The 20205-nt window shown below is 54.5% G+C and overlaps 2 protein-coding genes and 1 non-coding gene across 11 annotated transcripts in view; 2 read left to right on the top strand and 1 right to left on the bottom strand.

Annotated features, from left to right (window-relative positions):
- TRNAT-AGU (transfer RNA threonine (anticodon AGU)) lies at positions 1-74 on the top strand. The gene has a single exon. It is a non-coding gene; the product is annotated as a tRNA-Thr (tRNA).
- A 3036-nt stretch (positions 75-3110) lies between these two features.
- On the top strand, positions 3111-7068 carry LOC146423110 (vitelline membrane outer layer protein 1 homolog). Its single transcript, XM_085045215.1, has 3 exons — positions 3111-3345; positions 4289-4389; positions 6397-7068. The coding sequence occupies exons 1-3, from the start codon at positions 3139-3141 to the stop codon at positions 6698-6700; spliced, it is 612 nt and encodes a 203-aa protein (XP_084901341.1). The 5' UTR covers positions 3111-3138; the 3' UTR covers positions 6701-7068.
- A 2023-nt stretch (positions 7069-9091) lies between these two features.
- The window catches only part of LOC146423109 (DNA-directed RNA polymerase II subunit RPB1-like), a 56714-nt gene continuing 45600 nt past the window's right edge, over positions 9092-20205 (bottom strand). For 7 of the 9 annotated variants that reach the window (XM_085045135.1, XM_085045138.1, XM_085045141.1 and 4 more), the window contains 7 exons: positions 19371-19475; positions 17833-18015; positions 15614-15817; positions 14020-14206; positions 12815-12928; positions 11685-11834; positions 9392-10689 (listed from right to left, as the gene is read on the bottom strand). In XM_085045135.1, coding sequence (XP_084901261.1) covers positions 9533-10689; positions 11685-11834; positions 12815-12928; positions 14020-14206; positions 15614-15817; positions 17833-18015; positions 19371-19475 — 2100 coding nt within the window. In that variant the 3' untranslated portion in view covers positions 9392-9532. Of the gene's footprint in view, positions 9192-9368; positions 10690-11684; positions 11835-12814; positions 12929-14019; positions 14207-15613; positions 15818-17832; positions 18016-19370; positions 19476-20205 lie in introns of those variants that run through there. The other 2 variants (XR_014847666.1, XM_085045137.1) reach the window with 2 other exon arrangements.

Below are 20205 nucleotides of genomic sequence, written 5' to 3'. Positions count from 1 at the left end.
GGCGCCGTGGCTTAGTTGGTTAAAGCGCCTGTCTAGTAAACAGGAGATCCTGGGTTCGAATCCCAGCGGTGCCTTTTACCGGGGAACCCCATTTTGGGGAAAAAAACCCCAAATTTTGGGTGAGAAAATCCGAGTTTTAGAGGAAAAAAACCCGAATTTCAGGAGAAAACCCCCGAATTTTAGAGGAAATAGCCCGAATTTTAGAGGAAAAAACCCCGAAATTCGAGGGTTTAGTTGGTTAAAGCGCCTGTCTAGTAAACAGGAGATCCTGGGTTCGAATCCCAGCGGTGCCTTTTACCGGGGAACCCCATTTTGGGGAAAAAAACCCCAAATTTTGGGGGAGAAAATCCGAGTTTTAGAGGAAAAAAACCCGAATTTCAGGAGAAAACCCCCGAATTTTAGAGGAAATAGCCCGAATTTTAGGGGGAAAATCCCCAATTTCGGGGGTTTATTTGGTTAAAGCGCCTGTCTAGTAAACCGGAGATCCTGGGTTCGAATCCCAGCGGTGCCTTTTACCGGGGAACCGAATTTTGGGGAAAAACCCCCAATTTTGGGGGAGAAAACTTGAGTTTTAGGGGTGAAAACCCGAATTTTAGGGGAGAAAACCCGAATTTTAGGGGAAAAATCCCGAATTTCGAGGGTTTAGTTGGTCAAAGCGCTTATCTAGTAAACAGCAGATCCCGGCTTCGAATCCCAGCGGTGCCTTTTAGCGGGGAATCGAATTTTGGGGGGAAAAGACCCGAATTTTAGGGGAAAAAAACCCCGAATTTAGGGGGGGAAAAACCTTAATTTTGGGTGAAAAAAAAAAACAAACCGAATTTTAGGCGAAAAAACCCGAAATTTAGAGGAAAAAACCCGAATTTTAGGGGAAAAGACCCGAATTTTAGGGGAAAAGACCCGAATTTTAGGGGAAAAAACCCCGAATTTCGGGGGTTGAGCTGGTTAAAGTGATCAGGAATTCGAGAGTTCAAATCCCAGCGATGCCTTTATTAGGGGATCGAATTTTGGGGGAAAAGACCCGAATTTTAGGGAAAAACACCAAATTTCGGGGACTTAGTTGGTTGGAGCGCCTGGTAAAAGTGATCAGGAAATCCCAGGTTCGAATCCCAGCGTGTCTTTTACCGCAGGACCGAATTTTGGGGGGACAATCCCCTTTTTGGGGGGGACCCCAATTAACGGGGGATTCTTCATATGGGGTGAAATGCCGAATTTTGGGGGAAAAAACCCGAATTTCGGACGAAACCACCCGAATTTTAGGAGAAAAAGCCCAAAATTTAGGGGAAAATCCCCTGAAATTTAGGGGAAAAATCCGAATTTTGGTGGGGAAAAATCGAATTTCGGGCGAAAACCCCAGAATTTCTGGGAAAACCTCTGAATTTTAGGGGAAAACCCCCGAATTTTAGTGGAAAAAAGCCCGAATTGTCGGGGTTTAGTTGGTTAAATCGCCTGGTTAAGGTGAACAGGAGATCACAGGTTCGAATCCCAGCAACGCCTTTATCAGGGGATCCAATTTTGGGGGAAAAAACCCGAATTTCTGGGGGAAACCTCCCAATTTTAGGGGAAAAAACCCGAATTTTAGAGGAAAACAACCAAATTTTAGAGTAAAACCCCCGAATTTTAGTGGGAAAAAAATCCAAATTCCGGGGTTGAGTTGGTTAAAGTGAACAGGAGATTTCAAATTCGAATCCCAGCTGTGCCTTTTACTGGGGGATCGAATTTTGGGGGAAACGACCCGAATTTCGGGTAAAAACCCCTGAATTTTAGGGAAAAAACCCCGAATTTTAGGGGAAAACCCCCGAATTTTAGGGGAAAAATACTGAATTTCGGGGACTTGGTCAAAGCACCTGGTTAAAGTGAACACGAGGATCATGAGTTCGAATCCCAGCAGTGCCTTTAACCGGGGGATCGAATTTTGGGGGAAAAGACCCGAATTTCAGGCAAAAATCCCCGAATTTTAGGGGAAACCCCCCGAATTTTAGGAGAAAAAACCCAAATTTCGAGGGTTTATTTGGTTAAAGCGCCTGGTTAAAGTGAACAGGAGATCCTGAGTTCGAATCCCAGCAGTGCCTTTTTAAAGGGGAATTGAATTTTAGGGGAGAAAACCCGAATTTTAGGGGAAAATCCCCGAGTTTTAGAGGCAAAAACCTGAATTTTAGGGGAAAAACCCCCCGAATTTTAGAGGAGAAAATCCGAATTTTAGAGGAAAACCCCCGAATTTTAGGGGAAAATTCCTGAATTTCAAGGATTTCGTTGGTTAAAGCGCCTAGTAAAAATGAACCGGAGATCATGAGTTCGAATCCCAGCGATGCCTTTTATCGCGGGACCGAATTTTGGGGGAAAAGACCTGAATTTTGGGCCAAAGCCACTGAATTTTGGGGGAAAATCCCCAAATTTTAGGGGAAAAACCCCAAATTTCGGCTACTTAGTTGGTCAAAGTGCCTGGTTAAGGTGAACAGGAGATCCTGAGTTCGAATCCCCACAGTGCCTTTTACCAGGGGATTGAATTTTGAAGGAAAAGACCTGAATTTCGGGCAAAACTCCCCAAATTTTGGGGGAAAAAACCCAATTTTGGGGCATAAGTGGTACCATGACCCAACCACGGCCATTGTCACCAACCCAGGGCCACCACGACACGATGGTGACACACCTGAGAAGGTCCTGGATGTCCCCAGGTCACCCCTGGGGGTTTCAGGAGCTCCAGGTGGATCCCGAGAAGCACCTGGAGATCTCCACGGAGACCTTCAGGAGCTCCAGGACACCCCTGGTGACACCTGAGGAGGTCTCAGGGTGCTCAGGGTGTCCTCAGAGGTGTCCAGAGTGTCCCCCCAGGTGGCTTTTGGGGTTCCTGTCGGGATCAGGACACTCCTGGTGACATCTCCTGGTGGCCTTGGATGGTTTGGGAATCATTTCCAGGAATAAAACCCCAAAATGAAACTGAAACCAACCTGGAACTTCACCAAAATCCCTCTCGGCTGCTCCCGGGGTGTCCCCTGGGTCGTTGTCCCCACTGGTGACATCTGGGCGGTGGTGGCACACGTGGCACCTCCCCATAGGTGGCCGTCCAGTCCCTCCCAGTCCCTCCCAGTGTCCCCACGGTGGTCACTCCGGTGGCTTGTAAAGCCCGCGGTGACACCAGGCATGGCTCTGTCCCCACACCCCTGGGTGGCCCTGCTGGTGGCCCTGCTGGTGGCCCTGGTGGCCCCCAGGGTGGCCCTGGCCACCCAGGCCAGGTTGTGTCACACCATCCCCGCGATCCTCGAGGTGACAAACGGGGGACCCTGGGGGGACTGGGGTGACCCCGAGCTCTGTCCCCAGGGCTCTGTGGCCATCGGCGTCCAGCTGAAGGTGACATCTGGGGGGGGTTGGGGACACTGGGAGGGGACAGGGGGTGGGGACATGGAGGGGTGGGGACAGGGAGGGGTTGGGGGACGAGGAGGCAGAGTGGGGGTTTGGGGACACAGGGTGGGGACACTGGGGGATTTGGGGGACATGGAGGGATTGAGGGGACAATGGGGGACAAGGAGGACAAAGGACATATGGGGATTTGGGGGACACGGGGGTGGCACGGAGTGGGGACAGAGGGTTTTGGGGACACAGACTTGGGGACACTGGGGGATTTGGGGGACATGGGGGATTTGGGGACACAGGATTGGGGACAGGAGGGGACTGGGGACAAGGAGGTGCACAGAGTAGGGACATGGGGGATTTGGGGACACAGGGGTGACATGGAGCAGGGACAGCGGGCTTGGGGGAGGGTTGGGGACATCGAGGGATTTTAAGGGAACACAGGGGGACACAAGGATGGGGACACAAGGGGATTTGGTGGGACAAGGAGGGATTTGGGGGGACAGGGGGTGACAGAGCAGGGGACAGCAGGGTTTGGGGGCACAGAAGGTTGGGGACATCGAGGGATTTTAAGGGGACACAGGGATGGGGACACGAGGGGATTTGGGGGACACAGGGGGGTTGTGGGGACACTTGGAGGGACCTGCAGGGTTCGGGTGACACCTGGGGCACACATGGGAGGGTGACATGGGGGGAGTTGGGGACATGGGGATTTGGGGACACGAGTGGGGGGATTTGGGGACATGGGGATTTGGGGACACACACAGGGAATTTGGGGACATGGGGAGTTGGGGACACAGGGGATTTGGGGACACATACAGGATATTTGGGGACATGGGAATTTGGAGACACACGTGGGGGGATTTGGGGACATTTGGGGATTTGGGGACACACACAGGGGACATTTGGGGACACAGGGGTGACAGATGTTGGGGTTCTCCAGGTGGAACGCTACCAGGGATTTTTTGGGGACGACACGGGGCTGAACGGGGTCAGGCTGGTCTGTGACAACGGCTGGGACACTGTGATGTCCAGCGAGGGACCGTGAGTGACCACGGGGGCTGGGGGGGTCCTGGGTGACCATGGGGTGACCACTGGGTGACCATTGGGTGGCCATTTGGGGATCATTGGGTGACCATGTGGTGACCATGAGGTGACCATTGGGTGGCCATTTGGGGATCATTGGGTGACCATGTGGTGACCATGAGGTGACCATGGGGTGACCATTGGGTGACCATGTGGTGACCATGGGGTGACCATGGGGTGACCATGTGGTGACCATGGGGTGACCATTGGGTGATCATGGGGTGATCACGGGGTGACAATGGGGTGACCATTGGGTGATCATGGGGTGATCATGAGGTGACCATGTGGTGACCATGAGGTGACCATGGGGTGACCACGGGGTGACCATTGGGTGACCATTGGGTGGCCATGGGGTGACCATTGGGTGATCATGGGGTGGCCACGTGGTGACCATGAGGTGACCATGGAGTGACCATGGAGTGACCATGTGGTGACCATGTGGTGACCATGAGGTGACCATGTGGTGGCCTTGCGGTGACCATTGGGTGACCATGGGGTGACCATTGGGTGACCATGGGGTGACCATGGGGTTGCCACTGGGTGGCCACTGGGTGACCACTGGGTGACCATTGGGTGACCATGGGGTGACCATGTGGTGACCATGAGGTGACCATAGGGTGACCATTGGATGACCCTTGGGGGTCCCTAGGGGGGTCAGGGTGGTGGCTGTGGGGTCTCCGTCTCTGCTGGCCCTGGGCTACCAGCTGAGATGACGTTGGTGGCCGTGAGTTCCCCAGGTGTGGTGATAGCCCCATTGTGGCCCTCTGTGGCCACCATGACCAATCCGTGGCCACCATGACCCAACCATGGCCACCATGACTCTTGCATGGCCACCATGATGAGTCCATGGCCACCATGCCCCAGTGACAGCGCCACTGGGACAAAACTATGGACTCCATGACCAATCCATGGCCCCCATGACCAATCTATGACCACCACAACTCAACCAAGGTCACCATGACCAATCCATGGCCACCATGACCCAATCATGGCCACTATAAACCTTCCATGGCCACCACTATCAACCATGGCCACCATGACTCAACCATGACCATCATGACCAATCCATGGCCACCATGACCAATCCCTGACCATCACCACCCAACCATGGCCACCATGACCAATCCATGGCCATCGCCACCCACAGCCACCATGACCAATCCAAGGCCACCATGACCCAATCATGGCCACCATAAACCTTCCATGGCCACCATGACTCAACCATGGCCACCATGACCAATCCATGACTGTCACCACCCAACCATGGCCACCATGACCAATCCATGGTCACCATGACCAATCCATGGTCACCATGACCAACCCCTGACCATCACCACCGAACCATGGCCACCATGACCATTCCAAGGCCACCAGGATTCAACCACAGCCATCACAACCCAACCATGACCATCACCACCCAACCATGGCCACCATGACCCAACCATGGCTACCATGACCAATCCATGGCCATCACCACCCAACCATGGCCTCAATGACCAATCCATGGCCATCATGTCCACTTTCTGACCATCACAACCCAACCATGACCACCATGACCCAACCATGGCCACCATGACCACTCCCTGACCATTACCACCCAACCATGGCCACCATGACCAATCCATGACTGTCACCACCCAACCAAGGCCACCAGGACTCAACCACGGCCATCACAACCCAACCATGACCACCACCACCCAACCATGGCCACCATGACCCAACCATGGCCACCATGACCAATCCCTGACCACCACAACCCAACTATGGCCACCATGACCCAACCATGGCCACCATGACCAATCCATGGCCACCATGACCAATCCCTGACCATCACCACCCAACCATGGCCACCATGACATCATCCCATCACCCCTCCACGCCCACCTCGCTGCTCCCCCAAGGCCACCACCCCCCAGGTGGTCTCCCAGGATGTCCCCCTGACTTCCCCCCATTCCTCCCCCCCAGTTTCGGGGACTGGATCCCCGCGGTCACTTGTCCACCCGGCGAGCACCTCGAGTCCTTCCGGCTGCAGGTTGAAGCCCCGCGCGGCACTTGGGACGACACGGCGGCCAACGATCTGCAGGCCCTGTGCTCCGGGGGGCTAGTGCTGGACGGAGGCGGCAACGACCGCGGGTCCTGGGGCGACTGGAGCTCCTCGTGCCCCAGATCCTGTGGGGTCTGTGGGGTCCAGAGCCGCGTGGATCCGTCGTACGACACTTCCGATGACAGCGGCCTCAACGACGTCCGGTTCTACTGCTGCTCGTCCTGAGTGACCTTTGACCCCGCGGACATCCCAGTGACACCTTGGACATCCCAGTGACACCTTGGACACCCTAATGAGCCCTTGGACATCCCAATGGCACCTCAGACCTCCCAATGACTCCTTGGACACTGCAGTGACCCCTTGGACATCCCAATGACCTCTTGGACATCCCAATGACCCCTTGGACACCCTAATAACCCCTCGGATCCCCCAATGGCATCTCAGACACCCCAATGTCCCTTTGGACCTCCCAGTGTCCCCTCGGAGCCCCTAATCACCCCTTGGACATCCCAATGACCCCTTGGACCTCCGAGTGTCCCCCCAGATCCCCCAGTGACCCCGTGGACATCCCAACGTCCCTTCAGATCCCCCAATGGCACCTCAGATGCCCCAGTGACCCCTTGGACATCCCAGTGTCCCCTCGGATCCCCTAATCACTCCTTGGACCTCTCAATGACCCCTCGGACATCCCAATGTCCCCCTGGACCTCCCAGTGACCCCTCAGACCTCCCAGTGTCCTCTTGGAATCCTTAATGACCCCTTGGACCTCCCAATCTTCTCTCAGACCTCTCAATGACCCCTCAGACACCCCAATGTCCCCCTGAGCCCCCCAACCCCTCATGTCCCCCACTAAAGTCCAGTGGCAATGAGCTCCTGTCTCGTTTTTGGGGTGGGCGGGGCATCCTGGGGGCGGGGCCAGCACAGGTGGCCAGGTGTCCCTAATTAGGGGTTTTGGGGTTTCCCTAATTAGGAGTTTTGGGGTGTTCCTAATTAGGGGTTTTGGGGTGTTCCTAATTAGGAGTTTTGGGGTGTCCCCAAATCAGGGATTTTCAGGTGTTCTCAAATCAGGGATTTTGGGGTGTCCCTAAATTGGTGGTTTTGGGATTTCCAAATCAGAGGTTTTGGGGTTTTGTTTCCAAATTGGGAGTTTTGGGTGTTCTCAAATTAGGGTTTTCAGAGTGTCCCCAAATCAAGAATTTCAGGTTGTCCTCAAATTGGGGATTTTGGGGTTTCCCAATTAGGAGTTTTGGGATGTTCCCAAATCAGGGATTTTGGGAAAACCCCAAATTAGGAGATTTGGATGTTCTCAATTTAGGGTTTTCAGAGTGTCCCCAAATCAGCGATTTTGGGATATTCCCAAATTAGGGGTTTTGGGATGTTCCCAAATTAGGGATTTTGGGGTGTTCCCTAATTGTGGATTGTGGTTTTGTTTGGGGGTTTTGGGTTTTTGGGTTTGGGGTGTTTTTGGGTTTTGGGGTGTTGGTTTTGGGTGTTTGGGGTTTTGGGTTTTGGGGTTTTGGGGTGATCCCAAATTAGGAATTTTGGGGTTTCCCCCCAACACATCCCTCCTCGCCCAGACAGCCTCAAAGTGAAAATCAGTAAAACTTTTATTAATTCGACTCGAAATTTGAAATTCCCCGAAATTCCCTTCCCCTCCCCCACCCCGTCACCCCAAAAAGTGAAAACAGCAAAACAAAGGGGGGGGGAGGGGCAAAGGACCCCCCCCGAACCCCCAAAACCGCCACCAAACAGAGCCCCCCACCCCCACCCACCCCCCAAACCTCATTAACGAACCCCATAAATTACAACCCCCCCACTGAGACCCCCAAAATCGGGGAGGGGTCCCACGCCTGCCCCTCCCCCATCCCAAATGGGGGGGTCACCCCAAATTTTGGGGGTCACCCCTGAATTTGGGGTCACACCAAATTTCGGGGGTCAGAGCCTTGTTTGGGGACAAACTCCCCGATTTTAAGGGTTTCACCCCAATTTAGGGGTTGACCCCGGTTTGGGGTCACCGCCTAGAAATTTTGGGGTCACCCCGATTTTGGGGTGAATCCTCCGACTTGGAAGTCTCTCTAACTTGGGGGTCACCCCGATTTTGGGGTCACCCCAAATTTTGGCATCACCGCCCTTTAGTGTTACTCCCCCCGCCCCGGATTTGGGGTCACCCCAATTTCAGGGTCACCCGACAACAACCTCCCCCCGACCCCACTTGAATTTGGGGGTCACCCCCATGGCTTGTGGGGTTTGGGGGTGACACCCCCGACCCCGTTTCAGTTTGGGGGTTTCGGGGTGACAACAACCCCACCCATTGAGGGTTTTGGGGGTGACAACCTCAACCCCAATTCAGTTTGGGGGTGACAACCTCAACCCCGATAAATTTTGGGGTGTCCCCAGTCGATTTTGGGGTCACCCCTGTGGCCTGTGGGGTTTGGGGGTGACAACAACCCCATTCCCGTATTGATATGGGGTTTGGAGGTGACAACAACCTCAGCCCTATCGGAACGGGAGGGTTTGAGGGTGACACCAACCCCATCCAGGATCAGTTTTGGGGTCAACCCTACAGTCTGGGGGGTTTTTTGGGGTGACACACCCTTGTCCCCACAGGAACCTGGGGGTTTTTTGGGGGTGACACCTCCAACCCCACAGGAATTTGGGGTTTTTTGGGGTGACAAGCCCATTCCCACAGGAACTCGAGGGTTTTTGGGGGTGACACCTCCAACCCCACAACCTGGGGTGTTTTTGGGGTGACACCTCTAGCCCCCCACAATCTCGAGGGTTTTAAGGGGTGACACCTCCAACCCCACAGGAACTTGGTGTTTTTTGGGGTGACACTCCAACCCCACAGTATTTTGGGCGTTTTTCAGGGTGACACCTCCAACCCCACACTGACATGGGGATCAACCCCACAGCCTGGGGTGTTTTTGGGGTGACACCTCCAACCCCACGCCATCTCGAGGGTTTTGGGGGTGACACCTCCAACCCCACGGGATCTCGGGTGTTTTTGGGGGTGACACCTCCAACCCCACAGCATCACCCCCACGCCCCCCGCGGGGCTCAGTTGTCGTCGTCGCTGTCGTCGGGGCTGATGGCCGGGCTGGTGAGGCTGTAGGTGGGCGACGTTGGGCTGTAGCCGGGTGACGTCGGGCTGTACGTGGAGCCCTTGGGCGACGTGGGGCTGTAGGTGGGCGAGGTGGGGCTGTACTTGGGGGACGTGGGGCTGTAGGTGGGGGAGGTGGGGCTGTACTTGGGCGACGTCGGGGTGTAGACGGGCGAGGTGGGGCTGTAGGTGGGCGAGGTGGGGCTGTACTTGGGCGTGGTGGGGCTGTAGGTGGGAGACGTGGGGCTGTACTTGGGGGAGGTGGGGCTGTATTTCGGCGATGTGGGGCTGTACTTGGGCGAGGTTGGGGTGTACTCGGGGGAGCTGGGGCTGTAGCTGGGGCTGGTCGGGGTGTACTTGGGCGAGGTGGGGCTGTAGCTGGGGCTGCTGGGGCTGTAGCTGGGGCTGCTCGGGGTGTAGGTGGGCGACTGCGGGGTGTAGCGAGGGCTGGACGGGGAGTAACTGGGAGAGGTGGGGCTGTAACTGGGCGAGGTTGGGCTGTAACTGGGCGAGGTGGGGCTGTAGTTGGGCGAGGTCGGGGTGTAGTTGGGGCTGGTGGGGCTGTAGCTGGGAGAAGTGGGGCTGTAGCTGGGCGAGGTCGGGGTGTAGTTGGGGCTGGTGGGGCTGTAGTTGGGCGAGGTTGGGCTGTAACTGGGAGAGGTCGGGCTGTAACTGGGGGAGGTGGGGCTGTAACTGGGAGACGTCGGGCTGTAGCTTGGAGAAGTCGGGCTGTAGCTCGGCGAGGTCGGACTGTAACTGGGAGACGTCGGACTGTAACTGGGAGACGTTGGGCTGTAACTGGGCGAGGTCGGACTGTAGCTGGGCGATGTTGGACTGTAACTGGGAGATGTCGGGCTGTAGCTCGGTGATGTCGGACTGTAACTGGGTGACGTCGGGCTGTAGCTGGGCGAGGTTGGGCTGTAACTGGGAGACGTTGGGCTGTAGCTTGGCGAGGTGGGGCTGTAGTTGGGCGACGTTGGGCTGTAGCTGGGAGAGGTTGGGCTGTAGCTGGGCGAGGTGGGGCTGTAGCTGGGGCTCTGGGGGGTGTAGCCCCCTGGCGACCGCGGCTCGTAGGCTGGTGACGTCGGGCTGTAGCTGGGGGACATGGCGCCGCCTGTGGAGAGGGGACACGGGGTCAGCGGGGTGTTGGGGGGCTCAGTGTTGGGGTGTTGTGAGAGCATTTCAGAGCATTGGGTTGTTCTCTGAGATGGTGTTGGGGTGTTGTGTGGCTGTTGTGTGGTGTTGGAAAGCTCTTTGGGGTGGTGTTGGGGTGTTGGAGATCCCTTTCAGAAGGTGTTCGGGTGTTGCTGAGTGCCGCGGGGCTCTGTAAGGTGGTGGTGCAGGTGTTGTTTGGTGTTGGGAGGTCCTTTGAGGTTGTTTTGGGGTGTTTGGGGTCCCTCTGAGGTGCTTCTGGGGTGTTGTCAGGCTCAATGAGTGACTGTTTGGGTACCGGGATGCCCTGTAAGGTGGAGGTGTGGCTGTTTGTGGTGGTGTTGGGGTGTTTGGGGTCCCTCTGAGGTGGTTTTGGGGTGTTGGGGATCCCTTTCAGACGGTGTTCGGGTGTTGCTGAGTGCTGTGGGGCTCTGTAAGGTGGTGATGTAGCTGTTGCGTGACGTTGTACAGTGTTGGGAGGTCCTTTGCGGTGGTTTTGGGGTCTTAGGGGGCTCAGTGAGGTGGTTTTGGGGTGTTGTGTGGGTGTTGGGAGATCCTCTGAGACGGCGCTGGGGTGTTCTGAGGGTGTTCTGAGGGTGTTGGGAGGTGCCCTGAGATGGCGTTGGGGTGTTTTGGGAGTGCTCCTGAGTGTTGGGATGGTGGTTGGGGTATTTTGTGCTGGTTTTGTGGGTATTTTGAGCTGTTTTTGGGGTATTTTGGGGTATTTTGAGCTGGTTTTGTGGATATTTTGGGGTATTTTTGCGCTGGTTTTGTAGGTATTTGGGGGTATTTTATGGTATTTTGGGGTATTTTGAGCTGGTTTTGTGGGTATTTTGGAGTACATTTTGGGGTATTTTGGAGTATATTTTGAGGTATTTTGAGCTGGTTTTGGGGTATTTTGAGCTGCTTTTGTGGGTATTTTGGGGTACTTTAGGGTGTTTTGGGGTCAGTACTCACCGGGGGACGGGATGTAGGGGCTGGACGGTCCGGGTGACCCCGGCGAGCCTGGCGTGGGTGACCAGGCCGGGGAGTAGCCAGGGCTGAAACCGGAAGCGTCCGAAGCGGCGCTGGGGGAGAAACCTGCACCTCCTGGGGTCATCCCGCTGCCTGGGGGGGAAAAATGGGGTCAAAAATAGGGTCAGGAGAGCCAAAAACTGCCCAGGATCCCAAAAACAACCTGGGATCCCAAAAACATAACCAGGAAATCCCAAATGAAACCTGAGATCCCAAAAGCACCCTTTAAACAAAACCTGCACCTCCTGGGGTCATCCCGCTGCCTGGGGGGGATAAAAGGGTCAAAAATAGGGTCAGGGGACCCCAAAAACTGCCCCTGGAATTCCAAACTGCTCCTGGGACCCCAAAACTGCTTCTTAAAACACAACTTGGAACCTCAAAACCACCCTAAAAAACAACCTGCACCTCCTGGGGTCATCCTGCTGCCTGGGGGGGAAAAATGGGGTCAAAAATAGGGTCAGGAGAGCCCAAAACTGCCCAGGACCCCAAAAACAACCTGGGATCCCAAAAACAACCTGGAAGCCCCAGACACAACCAGGAAACCCCAAATACAACCTGGGACCCCAAAACTGCCCCTTAAAACAGAACCTTGGTAGACAACCCAGTCCCTCCCAGTCCATTCCCAGTCCATCCCAGTCCCTCCCAGTCCATCCCAATCCATTCCCAGTCCTTTCCCAGTCCATCCCAATCCATTCCCAGTCCATCCCAATCCATTCCCAGTCCATCCCAGTCCACCCCAATCCCTCCCAGTCCATCCCAGTCCACCCCAATCCATTCCCAGTCCCTCCCAATCCCCTCCCAGTCCATCCCAGTTCATACCAATCCATTCCTAGTCCCTCCCAGTCCCTCCCAATCCCCTCCCAGTCCAACTCAGTCCCTCCCAGTCCATCCCAATGCCCTCCCAGTCTATCCCAGTCCCTCCCACTCCCCATCCCAGTCCCCCCCAGTCGATTCCCAGTCTATCCCAATCCCCTCCCAGTCCCTCCCAGTCCATCCCAGTCCATCCCCAGTCCATCCCAGTTCCCTCCCAGTCCCTCCCAGTCCATCCCAGTCCATCCCAGTCCCTCACTCACCCACGCTGGGTGACCATGCGCCGTAGGCAGGAGTCGCCCCCTGGTTCCATGGGGTCATCGCTGGGGACATCGACCCCATGGGGCTGGGGGCGGAGCCGAAGAACATCCCGGTGGCTGTGGGGACAGCAGGGGTCAGGGGGACACCAAAATCTGGGGGACACCAATATCTGGAGAGACCTCAAAATCTGGGGAGACCCCAAAATCTGGGGGAGACAAATATCTGGAGTGACCCCAAAATCTGGGGAGACCTCAACATCTGGGGAGACTCCAAAACTGACACCAAAAACTGGGGAGACGCCAAAATCTGGAGGATCTCAAAATCTGGGGGAGATCCCAAATCTGGGGAGATCCCAAAATCTGGGGAGACCCCAAAATTGACACCAAAAACTGGGGAGACCCCAAAATTTGGGGACACCCCAAAATCTGGGGAGACCCCAAAATCGACACCAAAAACTGGGGAGACCCCAAAATCTGAGGGACACCAATATCTGGAGCAACCCCAAAATCTGGGGAGACCTCAACATCTGGGGAGACCCCAAAATTGACACCATTTTTTGCAGGTTTTTCCCCATTTTTTGCAGGGCAGGCCGGGCAGGGCGCTGGGGATTTCCCAGGGATTTACCCATTTTTCCAGGATTTTTTTTTCCCATTTTTTGGGATTTTTTTCCCCATTTTTTGTGGGTTTTTCCCCGCTTTTTGGGTTTTTTTCCCCCTTTTTAGGGTTTTTTCGGGATTTGGGGACTCACAGCCACCAATGCCGAGATTTTCCAGGGATTTTCCCATTTTCTGGGATTTTTTCCCGTTTTTGGTGGTTTTTTCCCACTTTTTGCCAGTTTTTTCCCCATTTTTTTGAGTTTTTCAGGATTTTGGGACTCAGCCACCGACGCTGAGGCTGGGCAGGGCACTGGGGATTTCCCAGGGATTTCCCCATTTTCCCAGGATGTTTTTTTTCCCATTTTTTTGGGATTTTTTCCCCATTTTTTGTGGGTTTTTCCCCCTTTTTTGGGTTTTTTCGGGATTTGGGGACTCACAGCCACCGACGCTGAGATTTTCCAGGGATTTCCCCATTTTCCCAGGTGTTTTTTCCCATTTTTTGGTGTTTTTCCCCCATTTTTTGGCGTTTTTCCCCATTTCCAGGGTTTTCTTCCCATTTTTTGGGTTTTTTCCCCCATTTTTTTTTGTTTTTTCAGGATTTTGGGACTCACAGCCGCCGACGCCGAGGCCGGGCAGGGCGCTGGGGATTTCCATCCCGTGTTTGCATTTTTCAGCGTCCAGCAGGAGGTCGAAGCAGCCGGTGCCGGCCGGAGCCAGCTGGCCCAGCATGATGTTCTCGGACACTCCCTTCATGGGGTCACTCTCGCCGTGGGCAGCTGCTTCCATCAGGACGTCCACCTGAGGGGGGGAACACCCCAAAATCAGCCCCAAAACCCTAAATCCTTCAAAATCCCATTAACTGCCTTGAAAATCCTATAAATGTTCAAGAGTCCATAAATTACCTTCAAAATCCTATACAATCTTCAAAATCCCATACACCTTCAAAACCCTAAAAACGACCTTTAAAATCCCCCAAATGACCTTCAGAACTTGAAAATAACCGTCAGAATCCCACAAATGACCCTAAAAATCCAATAAACGACCTTCTAAACATAAAAACCTTCAAAATCCCATAAACAATCCTCAAAATCCTATAGAGGACCTTCTAAATCCTATAAATGACCTTCCAAATCCATAAACCTTCAAGATTCTATGAACCACCTTCAAACTCCTACAAAATGTTCCTGGAATCTCTCATTTCTAGCCCCAAAATCAGCCTCGAATCCCTAAATCCTTCAAAACTTCAACCTCCAAAATCCTATAAACTACCTTCAAAATCCTATAAAATGTCCCCAGAATCCCCCATTCTCATCCCAATTCCCGTTCCCGTTCCCAATCCCACACCATCTCCTCCAAGGATCACTTCATGAGGGGCCTGGTTGGGTGATGACCACCAGGTGACCCCATGACATCATCGTGTCCCACAGGTATTCCCAATCCCAAACCCCAAATTCCTGATCCCATTCCCACCCCAAAATCCCAATCCCGATCCCAAATCCCTTACCGTCTCCTCCAAGGATCACATCATGAGCAGCCCTGTGTCCTGGCAGTTGACCCCAAGCCAGCTGATGACCATGAGGTGACCCCATGACGTCATCGTGTCCCACAGGTGTTCTCAACCCCAAATCCCATTCCAAACCCCAAATTCTTGATCCCAATCCCAAATCCCATACCATCTCCTCAAAGGACCATTTCATGAGCAGCCCTGTGTCCTGGTGGTTGACCCAAGGTGATGACCAGGTGATGACCATGAGGTGACCCCATGACGTCATCGTGTCCCACAGGTGTTCCCAACCCCAAATCCCATTCCAAACCCCAAATTCCCAATGATCTCAATCCCAAATCCCTCACCGTCTCCTCAAAGGACTCTTTCATGACCAGCCCTGTGTCCTGGTGGTTGACCACAAGCCAGGTGATGACCACCAGGTGACCCCATGACATCATCATGTCCCACAGGTGTTCCCAATCCCAAATCCCAAATTCCTGATCCCGTTCCCACCCCAAGTTCCCAATCCCAATCCCAAATCCCTCACCGTCTACTCAAAGGACCATTTCATGACCAGTCCTGTGTCCTGGTGGTTGACCCAAGGTGTGACCAGGTGATGACCACCCATGACATCATCATGTCCCACAGGTGTTCCCAATCCCAAACCCCAAATTCCTGATCCCATTCCCACCCCAAATTCCCAATCCCAAATCCCTCACCGTCTCCTCGAAGGAGCACTTCATGAGTGGCCCGGTGTCCTGGCGGTTGACGCCGTGCCGGGTGATGGCCATCAGGTGACCGCGGGAGGTCATGGTGTCACACAGCAGGGCCAGGTGACGATAGTTGACGTAGGAGCCGTCGAAGGAGATGACGTGGTAGAGTTCCCGTTCCAGAGCTTTCCGCACGGCCTCGATCCCTAAAACCTGGAAAATCGGGAGTTTGGGGTCGGGATGGGTGGGAAACCCCAAAATCCCAAAATTCAGGAGTTTGGGAATCCCAAAATTCAGGAGTTTGGGAATCCCAAAATGGGTGGAGTTCTTGTTCCAGAGCTTTCTGCACGGCCTCGATCCCTAAAACCTGGAAAATTGGGAATTTGGGGTTATGATGGGGTGGGAAACCCCAAAATCCAAAATCCCAAAATCCCAAAATTCAGGGCTTTGGGAATCCCAAAATCCTGGGGTGGGAAACCCCAAAACGGGTGGAGTTCTTGTTCCAGAGCTTTCTGCACAGCCTCGATCCCTAAAACCTGGAAAATTGGGAATTTGGGGTTGTGAGGGGGTGGGAAACCCCAAAATCCCAAAATTCAGGAGTTTGGGAATCCCAAAATGGGTGGAGTTCTTGTTCCAGAGCTTTATGCACAGCCTCGATCCCTAAAACCTGGAAAATCGGGAATTTGGGGTTGTGAGGGGGTGGGAAACCCCAAAATACAAAATCCCAAAATCCAGGAGTTTGGGAATCCCAAAATACTGGGGTGGGAAACCCCAAAATGGGTGGAGTTCCCGTTCCAGAGCTTTCCGCACGGCCTCGATCCCTAAAACCTGGAAAATCGGGAATTTGGGGTCGTGAGGGGGTGGGAAACCCCAAAATACAAAATCCCAAAATTCAGGAATTTGGGAATCTCAAAATTCTGGGGTTGGGAAACCCCAAAATGGGTGGAGTTCTTGTTCCAGAGCTTTCCGCAGGGCCTTGATCCCTAAAACCTGGAAAATCGGGAATTTGGGGTCGTGATGGGTGGGAAACCCCAAAATACAAAATCCCAAAATTCAGGGGTTTGGAAATCCCAATATCCAAGAGCTTGGGAATCCCAAAATTCAGGGGCGGGAAACTCCAAAATCCAGGGGTTTGGGAATCCTAATACCCAAAATTTGGGAATCCGAAAATCCAAGGGTTTGGGAATCCCAATATCCAAATTTGGGAATCCCAACCTCTTCCAGGTGACTCACGGTGAACATCTCCACAATGTGTTCCTCATGAGGTCCATGAAGAACCCCAGATGTCCCTCAACCCTGAGATGTCCCTCACCCCCCAGGTGACTCACGGTGAAGATCTCTACGATGTCACTGGACACTGTCCTCATGGGGTCCATGAAGAACCCCAGATGTGTCCCTCACCCCCTAGATGTTCCTCACCCTCCCAGGTGTCCCTGTGACCCCAGGTGTGTCCCCATCCCAGGTGACTCACGGTGAAGATCTCCATGATGTCATTAGACGTGGTCTTTACGGGGTCCATGAAGAACCCCAGATGTGTCTCTCACCCTCTAGATGTTCCTCATCCCCCAGGTGACTCACGGTGAAGATCTCCACAATGTCATTGGATGTGCTCCTCATGGGGTCCATGAAGAACCCCAGATGTGTCCCTCACCCCCTAGATGTCCCTCATCTCCCAGGTGTCCCTGTGACCCCAGGTGTGTCCCCAGCCCAGGTGACTGACGGTGAAGATCTCCACAATGTCATTGGAGGGTCCATGAAGAACCGCAGATGTCCCTGTCCTGTCAATGTCCCCCCCAGGTGTCCCTGTCCCCCAGGTGACTCACGGTGAAGATCTCCACAATGTCATCAGACATTGTCCTCACAGGGTCCATGAAGAACCCCAGACGTTCCTCACCCCCTGTCCTGTCCCTGTCCTGTCCATGTCCCCCCTAGGTGTGTCACTCACCTCCCAGGTGTGTCCCCACCCCAGGTGGCTCACGGTGAAGATCTCCACGATGTCACTGGACATTGTCCTCATGGGGTCCATGAAGAACCGCAGATGTCCCTGTCCTGTCCCTGTCCCCCCACAGGTGTCCTTGTCCCCCAGGTGACTCACGGTGAAGATCTCCACAATGTCAATGTGCTCCTCACAGGGTCCATGAAGAACCCCAGATGTTCCTCACGCCCCGGTGTGTCCCTGTCTTGTCCCTGTGACCCCCCCAGGTGTGTCCCCATCCCAGGTGACTCACGGTGAAGATCTCCACGATGTCGTTGGACGTTGTCCTCACGGGGTCCACGTCCTTCTCGCTCAGCACCCTCATGAGGCTCACGCCGTCTGTCTCCAGGATCCACTCCTGCAGCGCCTTGAACTCCCCGTCCTCCGTGATGATGATCTTCTTCTTGTTGTCCGTCTGTGGCAGGTGCATGTACACCTGGCCAGGTGGGGACATGAGGTCACCAGGGTGTCCTGGACCTTCTCAAGGTCTCCTGGGACCTTCTAAGAGTCTCCATGGAGAGTTCCAGGAGCTCAGGTCTCCATGGAGAGCTCCAGGTGTTCCTCAAGATCTACCTGGAGCACCCAAAGACTTTCTCAGGTGCATGGACACCTGGTCAGGTGGGGAATGAGGTCACCACAGGGTCACCAGGGTGTCCTAGACCTTCTAAAGGTCTCCTGGGACCTTCTCAAGGTCTCCATGGAGAGCTCCAGGTGCTCCTCAAGTCTCCATGGAGAGCCCCAGGTGTTCCTCAAGATCTACCTGGAGCACCTGGTGGCACCCAAAGAAGTTCTCAGGTGCATGTACACCTGGCCAGGTGGGGACATGAGGTCACCAGGTGTCCTGGACCTCCTAAAAGTCTCTTGGACCTCCTAAGATGGAGGTTCTCTCATGGAGAGCTCCAGGTGCTCCTCAAGATCTACCTGGAGCACCCAAAGACCTTCTCAGGAGCATGTCAGGTGGGGACATGAGGTCACCACGGGGTCACCAGGGTGTCCTAGACCTTCTAAAGGTCTCCTGGGACCTCCTAGAGGTCTCCATGGAGAGCTCCAGGTGCTCCTCAAGACCCACCTGGAGCACCTGGCGGCACCCAAAGACCTTCTCAGGTGCATGTACACCTGGCCAGGTGGGGACAGACGTCACCAGGGTGTCCTGGACCTCCTGAAGGTCTCCTGAAACCCCCTCAAGGTCCCTGCGAACCTCCTGAAAGTCACCATGGACTCCTCCAGGTGTCCCCAAGCCCCCCTGAAGGTCACTATGGACTTCTCCAGGTGTCCCTGAGGACCCCCAGGTATCCCCAAGCCTCCCCCCAGGTATCCCCAAGCTCTCCCAGGTGTCCCCAGGAATCCCCTGAAGGTCACCATGGACTTCTCCAGGTATCCCCAGCTTGCCCCAGGTGTCCCCAAGCCCCTCCAGGTGTCCCTGGGAATCCCGTGAAGGTCACCATGGACTCTTCCAGGTGTCCCTGAAGATCTCTCAGGTCTTCTCCAGGTGTCCCCTAGTCCCCCAGGTATCTCAGAGAACCTCCTGAAGGTCACCATGGACCTCTCCAGGTGTCCCCAAGCCCTTCCAGGTGTCCCCCAGGTGTACCCCAGGTGTCCCCAGGCCTCCCTGAAGGTCACTATGGACTCCTCAAGATGTCCCCCAGGTGTCCCCAGGCCTCCCTGAAGGTCACTATGGACTCCTCAAGATGTCCCCCAGGTGTCCCCAGGCCCCCCTGAAGGTCACTATGGACTCCTCAAGATGTCCCCCAGGTGTCCCCAAGGCCCCCAGGTGTCCCCAGGTGTGGCCACCTTGCTGATCTGCTCGATGCCCTGCAGGGTCATGTCGGTCAGCATGTTGGACTCGATGCAGCGCAGGAAGACGTCGTCGTCCATCTTGTCCACCACCTCCTCCTCCTGGGGACAGCAGGGGACAGGTGAGGGGCAGGACAGGCCAGGTGTGACCTCAGGTGACCCCCGAGGTGTCCTCCCGGGTGTGACCCCAAAATCAACCAGATTGGGGAGTGGAAGCCAAAATATGACCCCAAAATGGTAATAAAACCCCAAACCTGATCCCAAAATCAGGGAGTGAAACCCCAAAAATGATGCCAAAATTCACCCAAAATCACCCCAAACTGGGCAGAAAACCAAGTTTGGGTTGACCCAAAATCTGACCCCAAATTCACCCAAATCTGGGCAGAAAAACCTCATATCTGACCCCAGGATTGACCCCAAATGTCCAAAAAACTGATCCCGAACACCCCAATACTGACCCCAATCCCCCAATATCGACCCCAGACAGCCTGGATCTCACCCCAAACACTCCAAAACTGACCCCAAACACCCCAAAAACCCTCAAAAATTACCCCAAACACTCCAAAACTGACCCCAAACACCTTCAAACATCCCAAAACTGACCCTAAAAACCCCAATACTGACCCCAATCCCCCAATACTGACCCCAGACAGCCTGGATCTGACCCCAAACACCTCAAAAACCTCAAAAATTACCCCAAACACTCTAAAACTGACCCCAAACACCTCCAAACACCTCTAAACTGACCCTAAAAACCCCAAACTGACCCCAAACACCCCAAAAATTACCCCAAACACTCCAAAACTGACCCCAAACACCCCAAAACTGACCC

The sequence above is a fragment of the Lichenostomus cassidix genome, unplaced genomic scaffold (genome assembly GCF_008360975.1).
Source record: "Lichenostomus cassidix isolate B80296 unplaced genomic scaffold, HeHo_3.0 HiC_scaffold_34, whole genome shotgun sequence".
Classification (NCBI taxonomy): Eukaryota; Metazoa; Chordata; class Aves; order Passeriformes; family Meliphagidae; genus Lichenostomus; species Lichenostomus cassidix.
This window is presented reverse-complemented; position numbering and strand designations above follow the sequence as displayed.